Here is a 16,628-nt window from a genome sequence, read left to right on the forward strand (position 1 = left end):
TAGTTTTCTGGATTTATTATGCTGCTGTGATTTTTCGTATACTAGCTTCTAGATTTGACTGATTTTGTTTGTAATGATGATGGCTTGATGTGGCTGCTGGCCTTGACTGCCGGAGCAGAGCAATTAGTACTTAACCAGGTGTACCGTCTTTATATTAGTATTATATTATATTACTTGACCATAGCCATATTCAAAATCAAATCTCAGTCGGGCGGCAAAATCTCCCGCCAATCCTGAAATATTTCAGACGGGTTTTTGAATGGGATAACAAGATAGATCATGATGATAGTAACCGGTATTTAATGTGATGATGATTTGATTTTGCACTCGCCTTGAACAGAGGTACTAGTACGGTGTCACAATTTTTTATCATTATACTTGGACGGTAGCCAAATTCAAAATCTCATAGCGGCAAAACTTCCCGCCCACAAAATACAAAAATTTCACACGCTTTCAAATTCCCATTCTACCCCTGTGGAGATTGCAGCAAAGTCGGTTGGTGGGGGGGTATGCCCGTCATTTTTTGGATCACCACCTCCCTAGCCCGGAGACCCTCCCAAAAAAAATTCATTTCCCTCACTCTCTCCTCTGAGACCACCCACCAGAACTTCCCAAGTCCCTCTCTCCCACCTCCACGACCACCGCACCGGAACATCCCCGCCGGACTTCCCTGGTCTACCCGAGCCCTCGCGATCCTCGTCAGCCGGCTGCCTGCCGGAGCCGCTTCATCGACGCCGTCATCAACCGGACCGGATCATCCCCGCCGTACCTCGAAACCATATGCTCATCCAGCAGTCTACCGCAGTCGCTTCAGCTGAGCCGCTTCGCCGGATCCGTCGTCCACCGCATCGGATCTTGCTCACCGACACCGCTGTGCATGAACCGGATCTGCTTCACCGGCGCTGTGCATGATCTAAACATTTCTACTATCGCTTTTCTATTGCTTGCCTGCAAGTTCTTGTTTAATCTTGGGGGAACCTGTTTGTGCTAACGACGCGCCGTTACGTTTTTGCAGATGAGATGAGTAATCATGAAGTGTAATGGCCGTCTCTCCAACCCCAAGTAGCACATGTAGCGTACTTCATCACCGGATCTATCAACCCCAGGAAGATCTGTTGTGACTCCCACATAGTGCTTCTCCTAATGTAAGTCCCTTGTTTTAGCGCCATGTTCTGGGTTCAGATGCTTGTTTGTCTGAAGCTCTTTTAGTTCATTCCTAGCTATGACCGTAACACGTTGCTATTTTCTACTTCATTGCTAACTTTAAGCGATTGAACATTTTAGTTTGCATTCCCTGCTCTGTAGATGTAGCCATCATAACTTCTATCTTGCGCAGTCGTTGTTACAAAAATTATAGGTATTATAGTAACATCCTGCTATTATTTAGTTCATGGCCAATTTTAAGTAATTGCACATGTTGGTTCGCATTCCCTGCTCTATAGCTTTTGGCATCGTAACTTCTATATTTGGTTTACATTCCCTGCTCTGTAGATCTAGCCATCATAACTTTATCTTGCTCAGTCGTTGTTACAAAAATTATGGCCTGCTACTATGTTGTTTGTGCCAATTTTTTACTCCATGAACATGTTGGCTTTCATTCCCTGTACTACAGGTGATGCCATTGTTTTGTATCTAGTTCATTGTAAGCTAACAAAGTAAGGACTTAGTTTGGCATGCTATCACTCTGCTATCTAGCCTGTAGTACAAATAAACTTGTCATACTACTAGATAATAATTTTGCGTGCCATCTTGTTCTTCAAAAGCTGCATTATTGACTTGTTTCTCTGACTTGGCATGACGCTCACATATGGAAAGCTGAACATATTGGTTTGCATTCCCTCTTATACAAGTTCACAGGTGATCCCACTATATTCTGTAGCTGGTCCATCCTAAGCTCCAGCATTAACTATCATCTATGTGTTGCTCATTACAAGTTTATATCCCGAAACATCTTGATTTGCATCCCCTTCACTATAAGTTCAGGAGTATTATTTAGTTCACGGCCAAAATGAAGTAATTGCACTTGGCACATGTTGGTTCACATTCCCTCCTCTTTAGCTTTTGCCATCGTAACTTCTATTTTTGGTTTACATTCCTCGCTTTCGTAGATGTAGCCATCATAACTTCATCTTGCTCGATCGTTGTTACAAAATTTATAGCCTCGCTACTATGTTGTTCATGCCAATTTTGTACTCCCTGAACATGTTGGTTTGCATGGGACTCGACAGTAATAAGTCTGCTGTTTCATTCTAACATGCTCTGTTATATTGGCTGTTGGTATGCGGCATGCACTCTTTAGCTTATTGTGCGCATTACAATGATCTTGTTATAACGATGAAATGATGAGTTCCAAATTCTTTGGTAAACAATATTGTAGTGTCTTTGCCTTTCCATTGTTGCTGTCTTAACTTGTAATGTCTTTGTTTCAGATATAGGTGCTGCATGGACAACTTAAAAGATTTGCCGGATCCCTTCATTGTATTGCTAGGTTTAATTACCATTCAATTTCTCTGGGTTCTGTAATATTTTTTCAATGCCTTGCAGCTGATGTAATATTTAGTTAGTTTTTATAGTTCGTTCGCGCATTTTTTCTTTGGTGCTTCTGGTAAGTGAGGCTATCGTATTAAATCAATGTCGCGTAAATATTCTCGATAGCTAAATCACGAATTCCCATCCCTTAAACGGCCCAATTAAGCGAAATCACATATGTGCCGGCCGCAAAATCCTAAAGCGCCTATTACGTGGCATATAAACAAGCAACTAAACGGGTGGCCCACTTACTTATTGGGCCAGCCCACTTGATTTACTGTGGACCCCACACTTTTATTGGACCGGCCCACTTGCTTTAAGGTGGACCCCACCCACTACTGGGCCGGCCCACTAACTAGTTGGGCCAGCCCAATTGCTTTTGTGGTGGCCCCCACATACTAAATGGGCCGGCCCTTTAAAACGAAAGTGGGACCCACCTGTGTTTTTGGCCCGGCCCACTATCTTGTTGGGCCAGACCACTTGCTATATGGTGGACCCCACATACTAAATGGGCCGGCCCTTTAACAAGAAAGTGGGACCCACCTGTGTTTTTGGCCCGGCCCACTAGCATGTTGGGCCGGCCCACTGGCTATATGGTGGACCCCCCGTCCTAAATGGGCCGCCCTTTAACAGAAAGTGGGACCCACCGGTGTTTTTGGCCCGCCCACTATCTTGTTGGGCCGGCCCACTTGCTATATGGTGGACCCCACATACTAAATGGGCCGCCTTTTAACTCGGAAAGTGGGACCCACCGGTGTTTTGGCCCGCCCACTATCTTGTTGGGCGGCCCACTTGCTATATGGTGGACCCCACATACTAAATGGGCCACCCTTTAACCGGAAAGTGGGACCCACTGTGTTTTTGGCCCGCCCACTATCTTGTTGGGCGGCCCACTTGCTATATGGTGGACCCCACATACTAAATGGGTCTGGCCCTTTAACAGGAAAGTGGGACCCACCGGTGCTTTTGGCCCGGCCCACTGGCTTGTTGGGCCAGCCCATTTGATCAAATGTGGACCCCACGTACTAAATGGGCCGGCCCGATAGCAGGAAAGTGGGACCCACATGCTTATTAGGCCGGCCCAATAACTTCTTGGGCCGGCCCAGTTGCTTTAATGTGGACCCCACTTTGTAAATGGGCCGGCCCGATAGCAGGAAAGTGGGTCCCACATGTCTTGTGGGCCGGCCCTTTTGCCTGTTGACCGGTCAACGAGTGCATTCGGCCCGGCCCACATGCTTAGTGGGCCGGCCCATTAAAGTGTTGACCAGTCAACCTTAGAGGTTAGGCCCGGCCCACGTAACTAATGGACCAGCCCAGCTATATAGTTGACCGGTCAAACTAAGTCAGCTGGCCCCGCCCGCAAACTTAATGGGCCGGCCCGCTTAAGACGTGGCAGGCCTCGTGTGGGCCTACCATCTACCACGGGGTTTCAGCCGGTTAACGCCGTTAACTGCCAGTTAACGGCGTCTGCCACGTGTCAGTTTGCATGACGTCAATAGTCAACGGGCTCCCGGAAACACTTGGGCAACAGTCCGATTTTCCGTGGCGGAAGGGCGCCCAAGCGCGACGGACCGAAAAAATCGTCGTAGGACTTTGCCTGACGCAGTTTCCACAATAGAACCCATATCGTCGGGTTAGGCCCATAGGCGACGAAAAACACCCCTTAGCGGACGATTTTGAGACGTTGCCTATCAGAACTTTTCTTGTAGTGTGTGAAGCCCAAACCGTCTGGCAAAGAAGGCGTCGCGCGCCCACGCCGGCGAGGCGGCGAGGACGGCGAACAGCACCGTCATTCCCCCGTAAACGATCTCCCGCGGCGGCCGGGCCTGCATCACCCTCGCCGCGACGTGCCTCGCGAAAACCGCCCTCTCCGTCGCGCTCGGACCCTGCGACGCCCGCGCCCGCTCCTCGATCGCAGCCGCGAAACCTCGGTACATCCCCCAGTCCCGCTTCGCCCCGTCTCCTCCAGAGCCGGCGATCTGCGCGGAGTTGGCGTTGCCCAGCCCGGAACGCACGGCCCCGGGGACCAACTTCACGACGTGCACCCCGAACGGCCGGAGCTCCACCCTCAGCGCGTCGGTGGCGGCGTGCACGGCAGCCTTGGTCGCGCAGTAGCCGCCCGCCCACGGCGTGGCGGCCGTGCCAACCACGCTCCCCACGTTCACCACGCGGCCGGAGCGGCGCGACACCATGCCCGGCGCCACGGCGCGCACGAGCCGGAGCTGGCCGAGGAGGTTCACGTCAAATGCGCGGCGCACGGCCTCGCCGCCGCCGAGCTCGGCCAGCGGGCCCATGCAGCCGACCCCGGCGTTGTTGACCAGCACGTCTATGCGTCCGTGGTCCTTCATCACGCGGGACACGGTCTCGTCGACGCTAGCGTCCGAGGTGACGTCGAGCGGGAGGCGGTCGACGGCGAAGTCGGCGAGGCCCGCGACGCGGTCGGGGACGTCGGTTGCTACGACGCGGCAGCCGAGAGCGGCGAAGGCACGGCAGTACTCGTAGCCGATGCTGCCCTCGCCACACCCAGTAATGAGCACCACCGGCGACGCTGACTCGCCCTCGCCATCATCGGCACCTTTGCCGACGTTATCCATAGGATCGACAATCCGTGAATCCGATGGTACGTACGGCTGCGTGCAAGTGCGACGGATCATAAGCTGATATATAGGATAGATTGCATGTTTGGGATGTCCGTCGAGGGAGGAATATGCAAGGGATATGCGACTGCTCTTGGCGCATTCTTCCTTTCTTCAGGACCTCCGGCCGGCCGGTCGGCCGGCGAGGTCTGTCTGAACTTAAACTCCTTTGCTAGAATACTCAACACATCACCAGTTGTCAGCTGTCATATCATAAGATTTATGTATGCGCCAGCACCCTCACTGCACAGTCACACAGCTGAAGCAACGAGCTTTTGTTCTGGTTAATAACACAGGTGATGTTTCATCATCATGCATTCACACAGCTGAAGCAACAAGCTTTTGTTCAGGCAATGCTTGGTCGACCAAATATTCCATTTGCCGTCTGTTTTCCAAAACGCACGGCAAACGAATGAGACTTTGCCATCTGTTTTCCAGATTCAATATTTGTTGTGTGTTTGCGAAAAATACACACGGCAAAGAGTCCAGACACGTGTCTACTCCGTTAGGCAAACCAGACCATCGAGTCATTTTTTTGACCGAGTTAGCTGAAAATACACACGGTGAAGCCTTTTGTCGTGTTCCGAGAGGAAAACACACGGCAATACCTGATTGTCAGGGAATTGCTGTCGTTCCTTTGCTGAGTCTTTTGCACACACACAACAAAGGGAAAATCACTGCTAGTGACACCCTTCTTTTTTTCTATCTTGTTTATCTTTATTTTTATCTTTTAGTTTTTTCTATTTCTTTCTTCTTCTACCTTTTATTATGATATAAAACATGCTTGTGTCTAATACATTAAATGTATTTCTTTTATGCCGCACATGCATTTATTTGGAGAGGCAAGCAAAAATATCTTGAACACTTATGTTGACCTTCACGAAACATTTATCTTGAACATCATGAACATTTATGTTGACCCTCTTGAACAATTATCTGAAGACATTATTTGAATTATTGAGCATATTTATGCTCCATTTTCTGACCAACAAGGGGAAATTCATGTAAATTCCATCCACTGATAGTTGGGACTTCGTTCTTGAAAATCTTGTTATTCATGTTGATAGAGATGCCCCATAATGCCGATATGATAATTTCCATAAAGAAAGGAGCATGCAACTTCTCTTTGAGAAGCCCCCTTGACCGATAGACTTCTTTATTGGTGCGGATAGATAAGATCACAGCTAAATTTTTCCCTAGAGACCCAGATTCCTTGATCTTTGTGATGTAGCGACAATGGAAGGAAATGCTTAGGTTTACATGACAATTTCGAAATCTATGAAAATTGAGGTGTGGCAGATTGAAACGCAGCCAAAACCTTGTATGTTTTTTTAGATGAGAAGTGCTTGTTGGCCCCAAACATAACTCCACACATCAGAAACATCTTCGTGCATATTACCAATATCTTCATGACCAACCTCTTTCATTTAGGTGGGCTTCCAAATTCATAATAGATTTCACTCGGAAGCAAAACTACACTGAGGTTGGATAATTATATTCATCTAAAGGAGGTTTAGCTACTCGTTTTGATTGTAGGTCAATGCATAAGTTGTACTTCTTTACCATGTTGACACGTCCAACAACAATGACCCGATGGACCAAAAGACTGGTGTCCATATGGATCAACTAGTTACTACCTAATTAACTCATGAAGAGGAAGATGTGATGGTTGGCTGCTCTCGCAAAATAATGGATCAAGGTAATCATTTGCTCTCGCCAATGGGCCCAAGTGCCAATATCCTTGAGAACATCCAGGTCCTGACTAAATCATATATACATAAATTGTAATATAATGTATGCAAAATCAAAACAGCAATAAACTTCTATATTGAAATATTTCCTAGAACTTGTTGTCAGAAAATAAAATACGTCTAGGAAGTCGCAATGAAAATTCCATGCCATTGATTGTTACATTTTTTAGAAGATTAAAGAGTTACTATAGCAACACTTTGTTAATTACTCCAAAACAATACTACATCAGGCATGCAAGATGGGCAAACTACTATAAACATAATTATAAGTAACCATGTTAAAATATGGTACTTGGATAGTTGTATTCATCTAGTAGAAGAGATTTAGTTACTCGATTTGATTTCAATTTTATGCATAAGTTGTACTTATTTACCATGTATTATCGTATAACAACAATGGCAATGGTCAAAAATATCCCTTTTTGATCCTTTTTACTTTAACTTAATGAACATACATAGTCGTTGTTGGTTTTCAGAAAATAATAGTCCATAATAGTCATTTGTGTTATTTTTGGCTAATGGACCCAAGTGCAAATACATAGGCATGTAGGTTCTCTAATAAGAATGACATATGAATCTCCTATTCCTGGTCAAACCGATGTAGGAATTTTAAGATAGTGTAGCTTAAATTCTTAGTTGTCTACATTACAATCAAAACTTTGTGGTGTCTGGCTTATTGGAAGGAAAAAAGCAAACATTCCAATTAAGCATCTTCAAGCATTGTAATCTTAACTCGGAGACTACATTAAGTAAGCTACATGTAATCACACTGGCCATTGTGATCACATCGCTTGAATTTCTCATCTACAATTAACCTACTTATGTCTAATTTACGACGATAAATATACCCTTCATCAAGATAACCATGTGCACAATAGAAAAACTAAGTGAAGTTTTCATGTTGAAATAATTACAAAGGAATTTTTCCATCTCGCATATCCTATATAACTGAATAAATGATCTCCACTAAGTTATTTCTCTACACATGCATGTTGCCACATCATCATTTGTGTTGTTTATTTTTCTGTACTATAAAAGATCTTTGTATCATCGAGTGAAAGGCGGAATAATGTCGGTTGTATGAACGCCATTGTTTCATTCCCTCCTCTCTTTATCCCATCGTCTCCGTCACTACGTCGCCCCACAACCCTTCAGCTCTCCCTTATTCATTTCATCAATATCACTTCTACTAATCAATTATATAATTAACTCAGATTTTTTACGCATTTCTTCAAGTATAAATGGGTGGAATTTGCATATCTAGGTCCTTAGTTGGCTCCGCCAATGTTAAGACATATCTCAGAAGTAAATGAAAGAAGACAAAATGAATGCAAGACACTCATGTAAGAATCTCTACACAATTTTCAACAGGCTTAGCTATTCCATAAAAAAATCTTTAGAATATCTTCCTTCTCATTCCTTCGTATCAAAGGGCTACATACGAATTTTTTTCTATGGTTCAGTGATTCACAAATACACTGCTCAAGGTCAAAGGCATCCTTCACAAACTGTGTTGCAAGCTGAGGAATACGTATAGTACTAACAAAAACGTATTCCGCAATGCTTGACCCAGAGCAAACTCCTCGATACGGAGACGGTTTCCTCAGCTCTCTAGTCACCGAAAGCGTAAACTGGGAATATAACGACTTCTTCTTTGTCTTGCTCCCCTTCTTCGGACCCTCGCCATGGCTCCGCACGGGAACCGGCTCCTCCCCCTTCTCCTAGCCCTCCTCGCCGCGGCGGCGTCCGCTCCGTCCTCCGGCTACGGCGACGAGAGGGCGGTGGTGGAGGTATCCGGCGCGCCGGATGGGGTCGTGTGGGTGGCCCAGCTCTCGGATCTCCACTTCAGCGTGCACCACCCGGAGCGCGCCTACGACTTCCGGCGATATGTCGGCCCCGCGCTCGCCATGGTCAACCCCGATCTCGTATTCATCACCGGTGACCTGACAGGTGCGTATTCATATCCCCCTCCTCTCGCCCCGCTCAGTTTTGCTCATCCGGTTGATTCTTTGCCCTGTTTAAGGTCAATGGGTGATTTGGTCTTCGGTCTAGTTAGAATGGGCTCCTGTTTAATAAAATGTGGTGAATGGGTGGACGATTCGTTGAGGCATTGTATCGGTGAACGCCTAGGAGCACAATTTAGAGTGCTACAAATTCTAGTGTATCTGCGATAGTAGTATTGAACTGAATTCAGTATGTCGACCACCAGAATTCAGTATTTCGACCACAATTTAAGTAGAATGCAGTATCCGGCCCTTCAACCTTAAAGGCAAATATTGACAGTGTAGTGTAGTACTATGGGAGATGAAATTGGTCAATTAGCAGTTGCTTTGGGTACTTTTCCATCCACGTGAAAACCAGATGCGTTGGCAAATTCAGTACTGACGTTACAATTGAAGTACAAAATCCAGTATCAAACATGTTAAAGCTTACAACCTCTGGTACCAAGTGGCCGAAAACTGCCTGGTTGTTCAACACCAACAGTAACCAAGGCCACTGACTAAAGGCCTAAAGTTCAAAGTTACAAAAAACTAGAGACAGAACAAACATACTAGCTATATGAAGTCGTCACAGGCCCTCTTAATATCGCAGTGTTAAGGTGCGGACTACTGATGATTTTTTATCGGATCCAACAGATGAACTCGAAATGGCTACATTTGACTGAATTATTTTTGATAGACAGATACTTTTACATTTCTTCTTCCAGCCAACGGTACCGATAAACCTGTTCAGTTTACAGTTTTAACTGGATAGCAAGAACAACCAGCACTACAACTCCAATTCGTTCTAGACCAAGGTTCTATTAAGCGCTAAACGCTGAGCGAGCGTTTTGCCTCCACCTTTCCCTTTTCTAAAGTATTAAAGCGCTAAGTGCAATTAATTGCACACTTACACGCTAGTAGTTTTGCCTCCGCTCAGTGCTTAGGCGTGCGCTTAGGAGCACCTTAATTTAACGCTGTTCTAGACTGCTCTCGAAACATCAACTAATTAAGCACTCTTATGATCAAAAGACATGAAACCAAGCTTGATTCATTTGAAATGGTGTCCAGATCCCATATAGGATATACATGATTACATATGATGATTACTCTCAAGTCTGAATATGTTTTTTGCTTTGTTTGTTAGATGGAAAAAGCAAAGATCTACTAACAATGAAGCAAAACGAGGTTGAGTGGATAGAATATAGAAGTACAATGAAGGATGTCATTGAAAGAAGCAAACTTCCAAGCAGAATTTTTTATGATCTGAGAGGAAACCATGACAGTTTTGGTGTACCCACATCTGGTGGGGACTATGACTTCTATCAGAAGTATAGCATCAATGCTAAATCAGGACGACAAGGGCGTGTGCAAAGCGTCACTTTAGAGGTCAGTGTTTGTGCTTCTATACATGATTGCACATCTGCAACCTGTCATCTAGAATGTAAACACTATATTGCCTCTTATTTCTTTAGCATCTTTTTTTTATGAAAATATTTATTTAGCATCTTGCATGTTTACTGTCAAATTTTATATCTGGTTGCAATCCTTTGCTGAATACACCTTGACATAACATATGGTAGATCTGTGGATGGATCTGCAGAATAGTGGCCGGAAGCACCTGTTTGTTGGCTTTGATAGCACAATGGAGATCGGTCTTAGAGGCCCGACCAATTTATTTGGGCATCCGACTGACAAACAGCTTATAGAGCTGGATCAGTCACTGTCGCAGTGGGACACTGAATTCGACAAGGCTCCAGTGACTAAAACCACAGTTGGGCACTTCCCCCTGTCTTTCTCAGCATTAACCGAATCAGGAAAAAGTATCAAGGATGTATTTCTAAAGCACTCCGTAGCAGCATACTTGTGTGGACATCTTCACTCCAGGTTTGGCAAGAATTTGAAGCGCTACTATCATCGGATAACTCAAGATCCTTCATTATACGAACAGTACTACCAATTTAACATGCACCAAGGATACGCAATCCAGAGTGCTAAAGAGAACTGTTCAGAAGAAGCTGCACATATTGAGGAGTTCTGGGAGTGGGAGATGGGCGATTGGAGAAGGAGAAGAACTATGAGGATATTGGCAATTGATGATGGTTATGTCTCCTTCACTGACATAGATTTCAGTTTAGGCTCGAAGAGTATAATTATAGTTCCTACCTTTCCTCTAGACTCGAGATTCATGCAGAGACGCTCTGCTCCTCGTGATTTCAATTGCCATGTCAAGGGAGCTTCAACTTTTGATACAGTGCGGGCTCTTGTCTTCTCTCGACAAGAGATAGTGTCTGTGTCAGTAAAGATATATGACTCAAGACCAGGAAATCTTGAAGTGGTATTCGACACTGAAATGAAAAGAGTGAGTGCTAATGAATCTAGAGGAGATATGTATTTAGTTCCATGGAACTGGAGGGCATTTGCAGATCCTTCACCAAACAGATATTGGCTCCAAATTGAAGTGATGGATATAACAGGTGACACTAGTGTCAGTCAGTTGAGGCCGTTCTCTGTAAATGGGTTGTTTGCCAAAGTTAGCTGGACTTGGAAGGAATTTTTCGTAATGGGCATTCAATGGGCTTCATTATATCATCTCACTCTGCGGTGTGCTCTTGCCCTGATTTTCGTAATGCTTCTTGTACCACGAGCTTTGATTGTGTTATTCAAATATCAATCTGGTTACACATATCTACGAGCCAACGGTAGTCAGTGGACATTGTTGAAGTATCTGGTTGGTGGCTTTATCTGGCTTTTTATTGAGCTGTCCAGGACGATTCTTGTGTGGTTTTTTCTATGGGTGTATATAATCTATTTGTTGGTCTTCCCTTGGTTGTTTGGTCACCCTCTAACTGAGGACAGTGGCCTCGCATATATGACATACAGAGGCTGGACTCTTAAACGATCCAACGAAGCTTTTCATGCTGGCAGTCCAGACGTCATGGTCATTGTTCTACCTCACCTTTGTTTTGTGGTACTACCTACAATTTTGATATTAGCTGCAATGGCTGCTGAGAGAACAGCATTCCGGGAACATTATTTTTCTCAATCAGGAAAGAAGAAAGATGACCACTTCCAAAAGAGCAGGAGACAAGTAGAACGTGATAGTTTATGGAGTGGTCGCTGGATAAGGAAAATTCTCATTGTTCTTTGCCTGGTGATCCTATGGAAACATTGGAAGGTATATCTTTGAATACATGCAAATGCTATGTGCCTTCAGTTTTGCCAGTTTGAAGAAATCGCTGACAATTTTTCATTGTGCAGCAATGCAGAGGTCTTGTTAAGGCTTATGCAATGAACCCTCTGCTCCATTCTCCAGTATATTTCTACTTTGTACCAGCGCTCATAGTATTTTCTGTGTACAAAACCTCGTCCATTTAACTGCTTCGAAGCCATGCTCGGACCACCATGCTATACTTCAGCGCACCCGCAAAGACGCTATAAATGAATCACCTTCGAAAACACTACAAATCGGGTACCTAGAAGGCTAATACTCGCAACCAAAGGTGTATTTGTCGGATCACCCATCTAATTCTTCTTTTTTATCTCTTTTGGAAAGGAGATCTGTTAGGTCATCTAACATGCATAAAGATATTGTCAACGTTGTAATTCATAAACTATGGCATCTCTTCAGACCGAGCAGTTAGGAACTAGTAGCACTGAATAGTTATGTACTGAATGAAGTGAATCATTACTGCTTGGTAGTTTCCTCTTTCGATCTTTCAAAAGAAATATTTTCTCCTTCCTTGGTTGATCATGTGCTTTGTAGTACCCTGTATCATTGTGATGAACCAACAAATATGCGGCCTGCTGTTGGGGAATGGATTTTGAGTTTCATGGTTGCTTACCCTTCTTTATACTGGAGCAGTATGTGTAGTCGCTTGAAGATTGGGAGTTCTTGGATATTTACTTTGGCTCATAAGTGTAGATGCACATATATGTAATCGATGGGAACACATATATGTCTATTTTGGTTCAAGGGATTATCTAGTCGATGGAAACAATCTTGTGGTATATTGGAAGCAAACCAGCTGCTATGAAACACAATTTTCCTAGATGGAAACAATCTTAAGTTTGGATAATAAATCGTCACATTATAAACATTCGTTTAGATCTATCAAATTATTATGGTATTGAATTTTTTTTTGTATAATCAAAAAATTCTTCTAAGGAAGCAAACTACTGTGAGTCATAGAAACGAAATTGTCACATTATAAACATTCCTTTAGATCTAATCGAAATTATTATGGTATTGGAAGCAAACTTGTGTAGCATTGGAATCAAAATTTTCTAGGAAGCAAACTACTATGAGACATAGAAACGAATCTTACAGCAGTAAAAAACTCGAGAATGAGTAGTGATTATCATGAATAATTTTGGTCTTGTAAATAGAGGATGCATGACTGCTTCCACCATCAAACGCTAATCCCTCAAAGAACTCCAAAAATGGTGGGATTAGATGTCCTTGCTGGTAGTTATTACTACCAATGGGATGGCCCATAATGCGCATCGCCCAATTGAAGTAGTCTCTCTACTTGGCGAACAAAATGTGTCAATTTCTTCATGCTCCTATTACAACACATTGGACAACGGCTAAACAAATATTGTGTTATGTTCATGGTACACTCGAAGTCAGCATTACTTTTCAAAGGTCATCCTATACTCTCCTTAGTGTTTTCTCGGATGCGAACTGGGCATGATATCTTGATGACAGATGTTCTAGTGGTTGATTGCCATATTCTTTGGCTCCAAACTCATCTCACGGAGTGACCGAAAACATGCTACCATCTCTCGCTCCAGCACCGAAGTCCAATACAAAGTTGTGGCCAATGTCACGGCTGAAATTATTTGGGTACAAGCTTTGCTTCGCTAGCTCGAGGCATCACTCCTTGCCTCTGGTGTGACAATTTAGGTGCCACATAATTATCTGTAAATATCCAGTCTTCCATACCAGCACTAAACATACTGAAATTAATTTTCATTTTGCGAGAGAAAGAGTTGCAAGCAAAGAACCCGGGCGGTCAAATTCGTATCAACTAAAGATCAGCTGGCACATGGTTTTACAAAGGCGCTTCCTATTGAGTCACTCGAAGAATTCAACCGTAATCTCAACCTCTACATTTCTTCCACGGCTTAGATTAAGGCAGGTGTTAGACAAACAATTGTATTAGAGCATCTCCAGTCGCGTCCCCCAAACGGCGCCGAATCGAGCGTTTGGGGGACATGTTTTGTTCGTGTCGCGTTTGGGGGACGTCGCTTTCCAGTCGCGTCCCCAAACGCCGCCCCCAAACACTAAATAAGGGTTTTTGACAACACAACCATTTATTAAATATAACATACATACAAATAAATATGTTTGCGGAGATTGTTTTCAAATTAAAATACAACAAACAATAAAACAACTAAATAAATGTAAATAAATAGGGCTAGATCAATGTGCCGCGGCATTTGCTGATAATCCTTTGATTCTCCATAAATACTCAACGAGATCAGCTTGAAGTTGCTCGTGAACATTGATATCACGGATCTCTGCGTGCATGGCGAAAAAATCAGCAAAATCTGCAGGCAACTCATGATCAACCTTCGCAAGAGGGCCTTGACACTCATAGGGATCAACATGTGTCCTGGCATGATTCTTGCGGTCATCCTCGATGATCATGTTGTGCATGATCACACAAGCCTGCATCACCTCCCATATTTGATCGTGAGACCAGCTTAGAGCAGAGTACCGGACAATTGCAAATTAAGCTTGAAGCATACCAAATGCCCGCTCAACATCCTTCCTGCAAGCCTCCTGTCACGCAGCAAAGTGGGAATTCTTCTGACCTGATGGATTCGAGATTGTTTTGACAAAAGTGGCCCATGTTGGATGAAGGAGATATGCCCTAGAGGCAATAATAAAGTGGTTATTATTTATATCTTTATGTTTATGATAAATGTTTATATATCATGCTAGAATTGTATTAACCGAAACATTAGTACATGTGTGATATGTAGACAAACAAGAAGTCCCTAGTATGCCTCTTAAACTAGCTTGTTGATTAATGGATGATTAGTTTCATAATCATGAACATTGGATGTTATTAATAACAAGGTTATGTCATTGTGTGAATGATATAATGGACACACCCAATTAAGCGTAGCATAAGATCTCGTCATTAAGTTATTTGCTATAAGCTTTCGATACATAGTTACCTAGTCCTTATGACCATGAGATCATGTAAATCACTTATACCAGAAAGGTACTTTGATTACACCAAACACCACTGCGTAAATGGGTGGCTATAAAGGTGGGATTAAGTATCCGGAAAGTATGAGTTGAGGCATATGGATCAACAGTGGGATTTGTCCATCCCGATGACGGATAGATATACTCTGGGCCCTCTCGGTGGAATGTCGTCTAATGTCTTGCAAGCATATGAATGAGTTCATAAGAGACCACATACCACGGTACGAGTAAAGAGTACTTGTCAGGAGACGAGGTTGAACAAGGTATAGAGTGATACCGAAGATCAAACCTCGGACAAGTAAAATATCGCGAGACAAAGGGAATTGGTAATATATGTGTATGGTTCATTCGATCACTAAAGTCATCGTTGAATATGTGGGAGCCATTATGGATCTCCAGATCCCGCTATTGGTTATTGGTCGGAGTGAGTACTCAACCATGTCCGCATAGTTCTCGAACCGTAGGGTGACACACTTAAAGTTGGATGTTGAAATGGTAGTACTTGAATTATGGAATGGAGTTCGAATATTTGTTCGGAGTCCCGGATGAGATCCCGGACATCACGAGGAGTTCCGGAATGGTCCGGAGAATAAGATTCATATATAGGATGTCATTTTATGTGAAATAAAATGTCGCGGAAGGTTCTATGGAAGGTTCTAGAAGGTTCTAGAAAAGTCCGGAAGAAACCACCAAGGAAGGTGGAGTCCACAAGGGACTCCACCTCCATGGCCGGCCAGCCCTAGATGGGGTGGAGTCCCAAGTGGACTCCACCATAGGGGGCCGGCCACCCCCACATGGGAGGTGGGAATCCCACCTTTGGGTGGGAGTCCTAGTTGGGCTAGGTTTCCCCCTCCTATGGAAGGTTTTGGTTTCGGGTCTTATTCGAAGACTTGGACACCAACACTTGGGATCCACCTATATAATGAGGGGCCAAGGGAGGGGGCCGGCCACCCCAAGACTATAAGCTGGCCGCCCCCCTTGAGTGGCCGGCCACCCCCTCCCAAACCCTAGCTTTGCTCCTCCACTCCATATTGCCCGCGTAGCTTAGCGAAGCTCCGCCGGACTTCTACACCGCCACCGACACCACGCCGTCGTGCTGTCGGATTCAAGAGGAGCTACTACTTCCGCTGCCCGCTGGAACGGGGAGGTGGACGTCGTCTTCATCAACAACCGAACGTGTGACCGAGTACGGAGGTGCTGCCCGTTCGTGGCGCCGGAACCGATCGTGATCAAGATCTTCTACGCGCTTTTGCAAGCGGCAAGTGATCGTCTACCGCAGCAACAAGAGCCTCCTCTTGTAGGCTTTGGAATCTCTTCAAGGGTGAGACTCGATACCCCCTCGTTGCTACCGTCTTCTAGATTGCATCTTGGCTTGGATTGCGTGTTCGCGGTAGGAAAATTTTTGTTTTCTATGCAACGTTATCGTACAGTGGTATCAGAGCCGTGTCTATGCATAGATGGTTGCACGAGTAGAACACAATGGTTTGTGGGCGTTGATGCTCTTGTT

At 44.4% G+C, this 16,628-nt stretch overlaps 2 protein-coding genes across 2 annotated transcripts; one reads left to right on the top strand and one right to left on the bottom strand.

Annotated features, from left to right (window-relative positions):
* Positions 1-4,220: 4,220 nt before the first annotated feature.
* On the bottom strand, positions 4,221-5,123 carry LOC127340178 (short-chain dehydrogenase ptmH-like). Its single transcript, XM_051365952.1, has one exon. It carries the CDS (start codon positions 5,121-5,123, stop codon positions 4,221-4,223), a length of 903 nt encoding a protein of 300 aa, XP_051221912.1.
* Positions 5,124-8,557: 3,434 nt separating this feature from the next.
* Positions 8,558-12,736, top strand: LOC127345077 (putative metallophosphoesterase At3g03305). Its single transcript, XM_051371488.1, has 4 exons — positions 8,558-8,866; positions 10,043-10,284; positions 10,499-12,073; positions 12,157-12,736. Exons 1-4 carry the CDS (start codon positions 8,602-8,604, stop codon positions 12,271-12,273), a joined length of 2,199 nt encoding a protein of 732 aa, XP_051227448.1. The 5' UTR covers positions 8,558-8,601; the 3' UTR covers positions 12,274-12,736.
* The last annotated feature ends 3,892 nt before the right edge of the window (positions 12,737-16,628 follow it).

The sequence above is a fragment of the Lolium perenne genome, chromosome 3 (assembly GCF_019359855.2).
Source record: "Lolium perenne isolate Kyuss_39 chromosome 3, Kyuss_2.0, whole genome shotgun sequence".
Classification (NCBI taxonomy): Eukaryota; Viridiplantae; Streptophyta; class Magnoliopsida; order Poales; family Poaceae; genus Lolium; species Lolium perenne.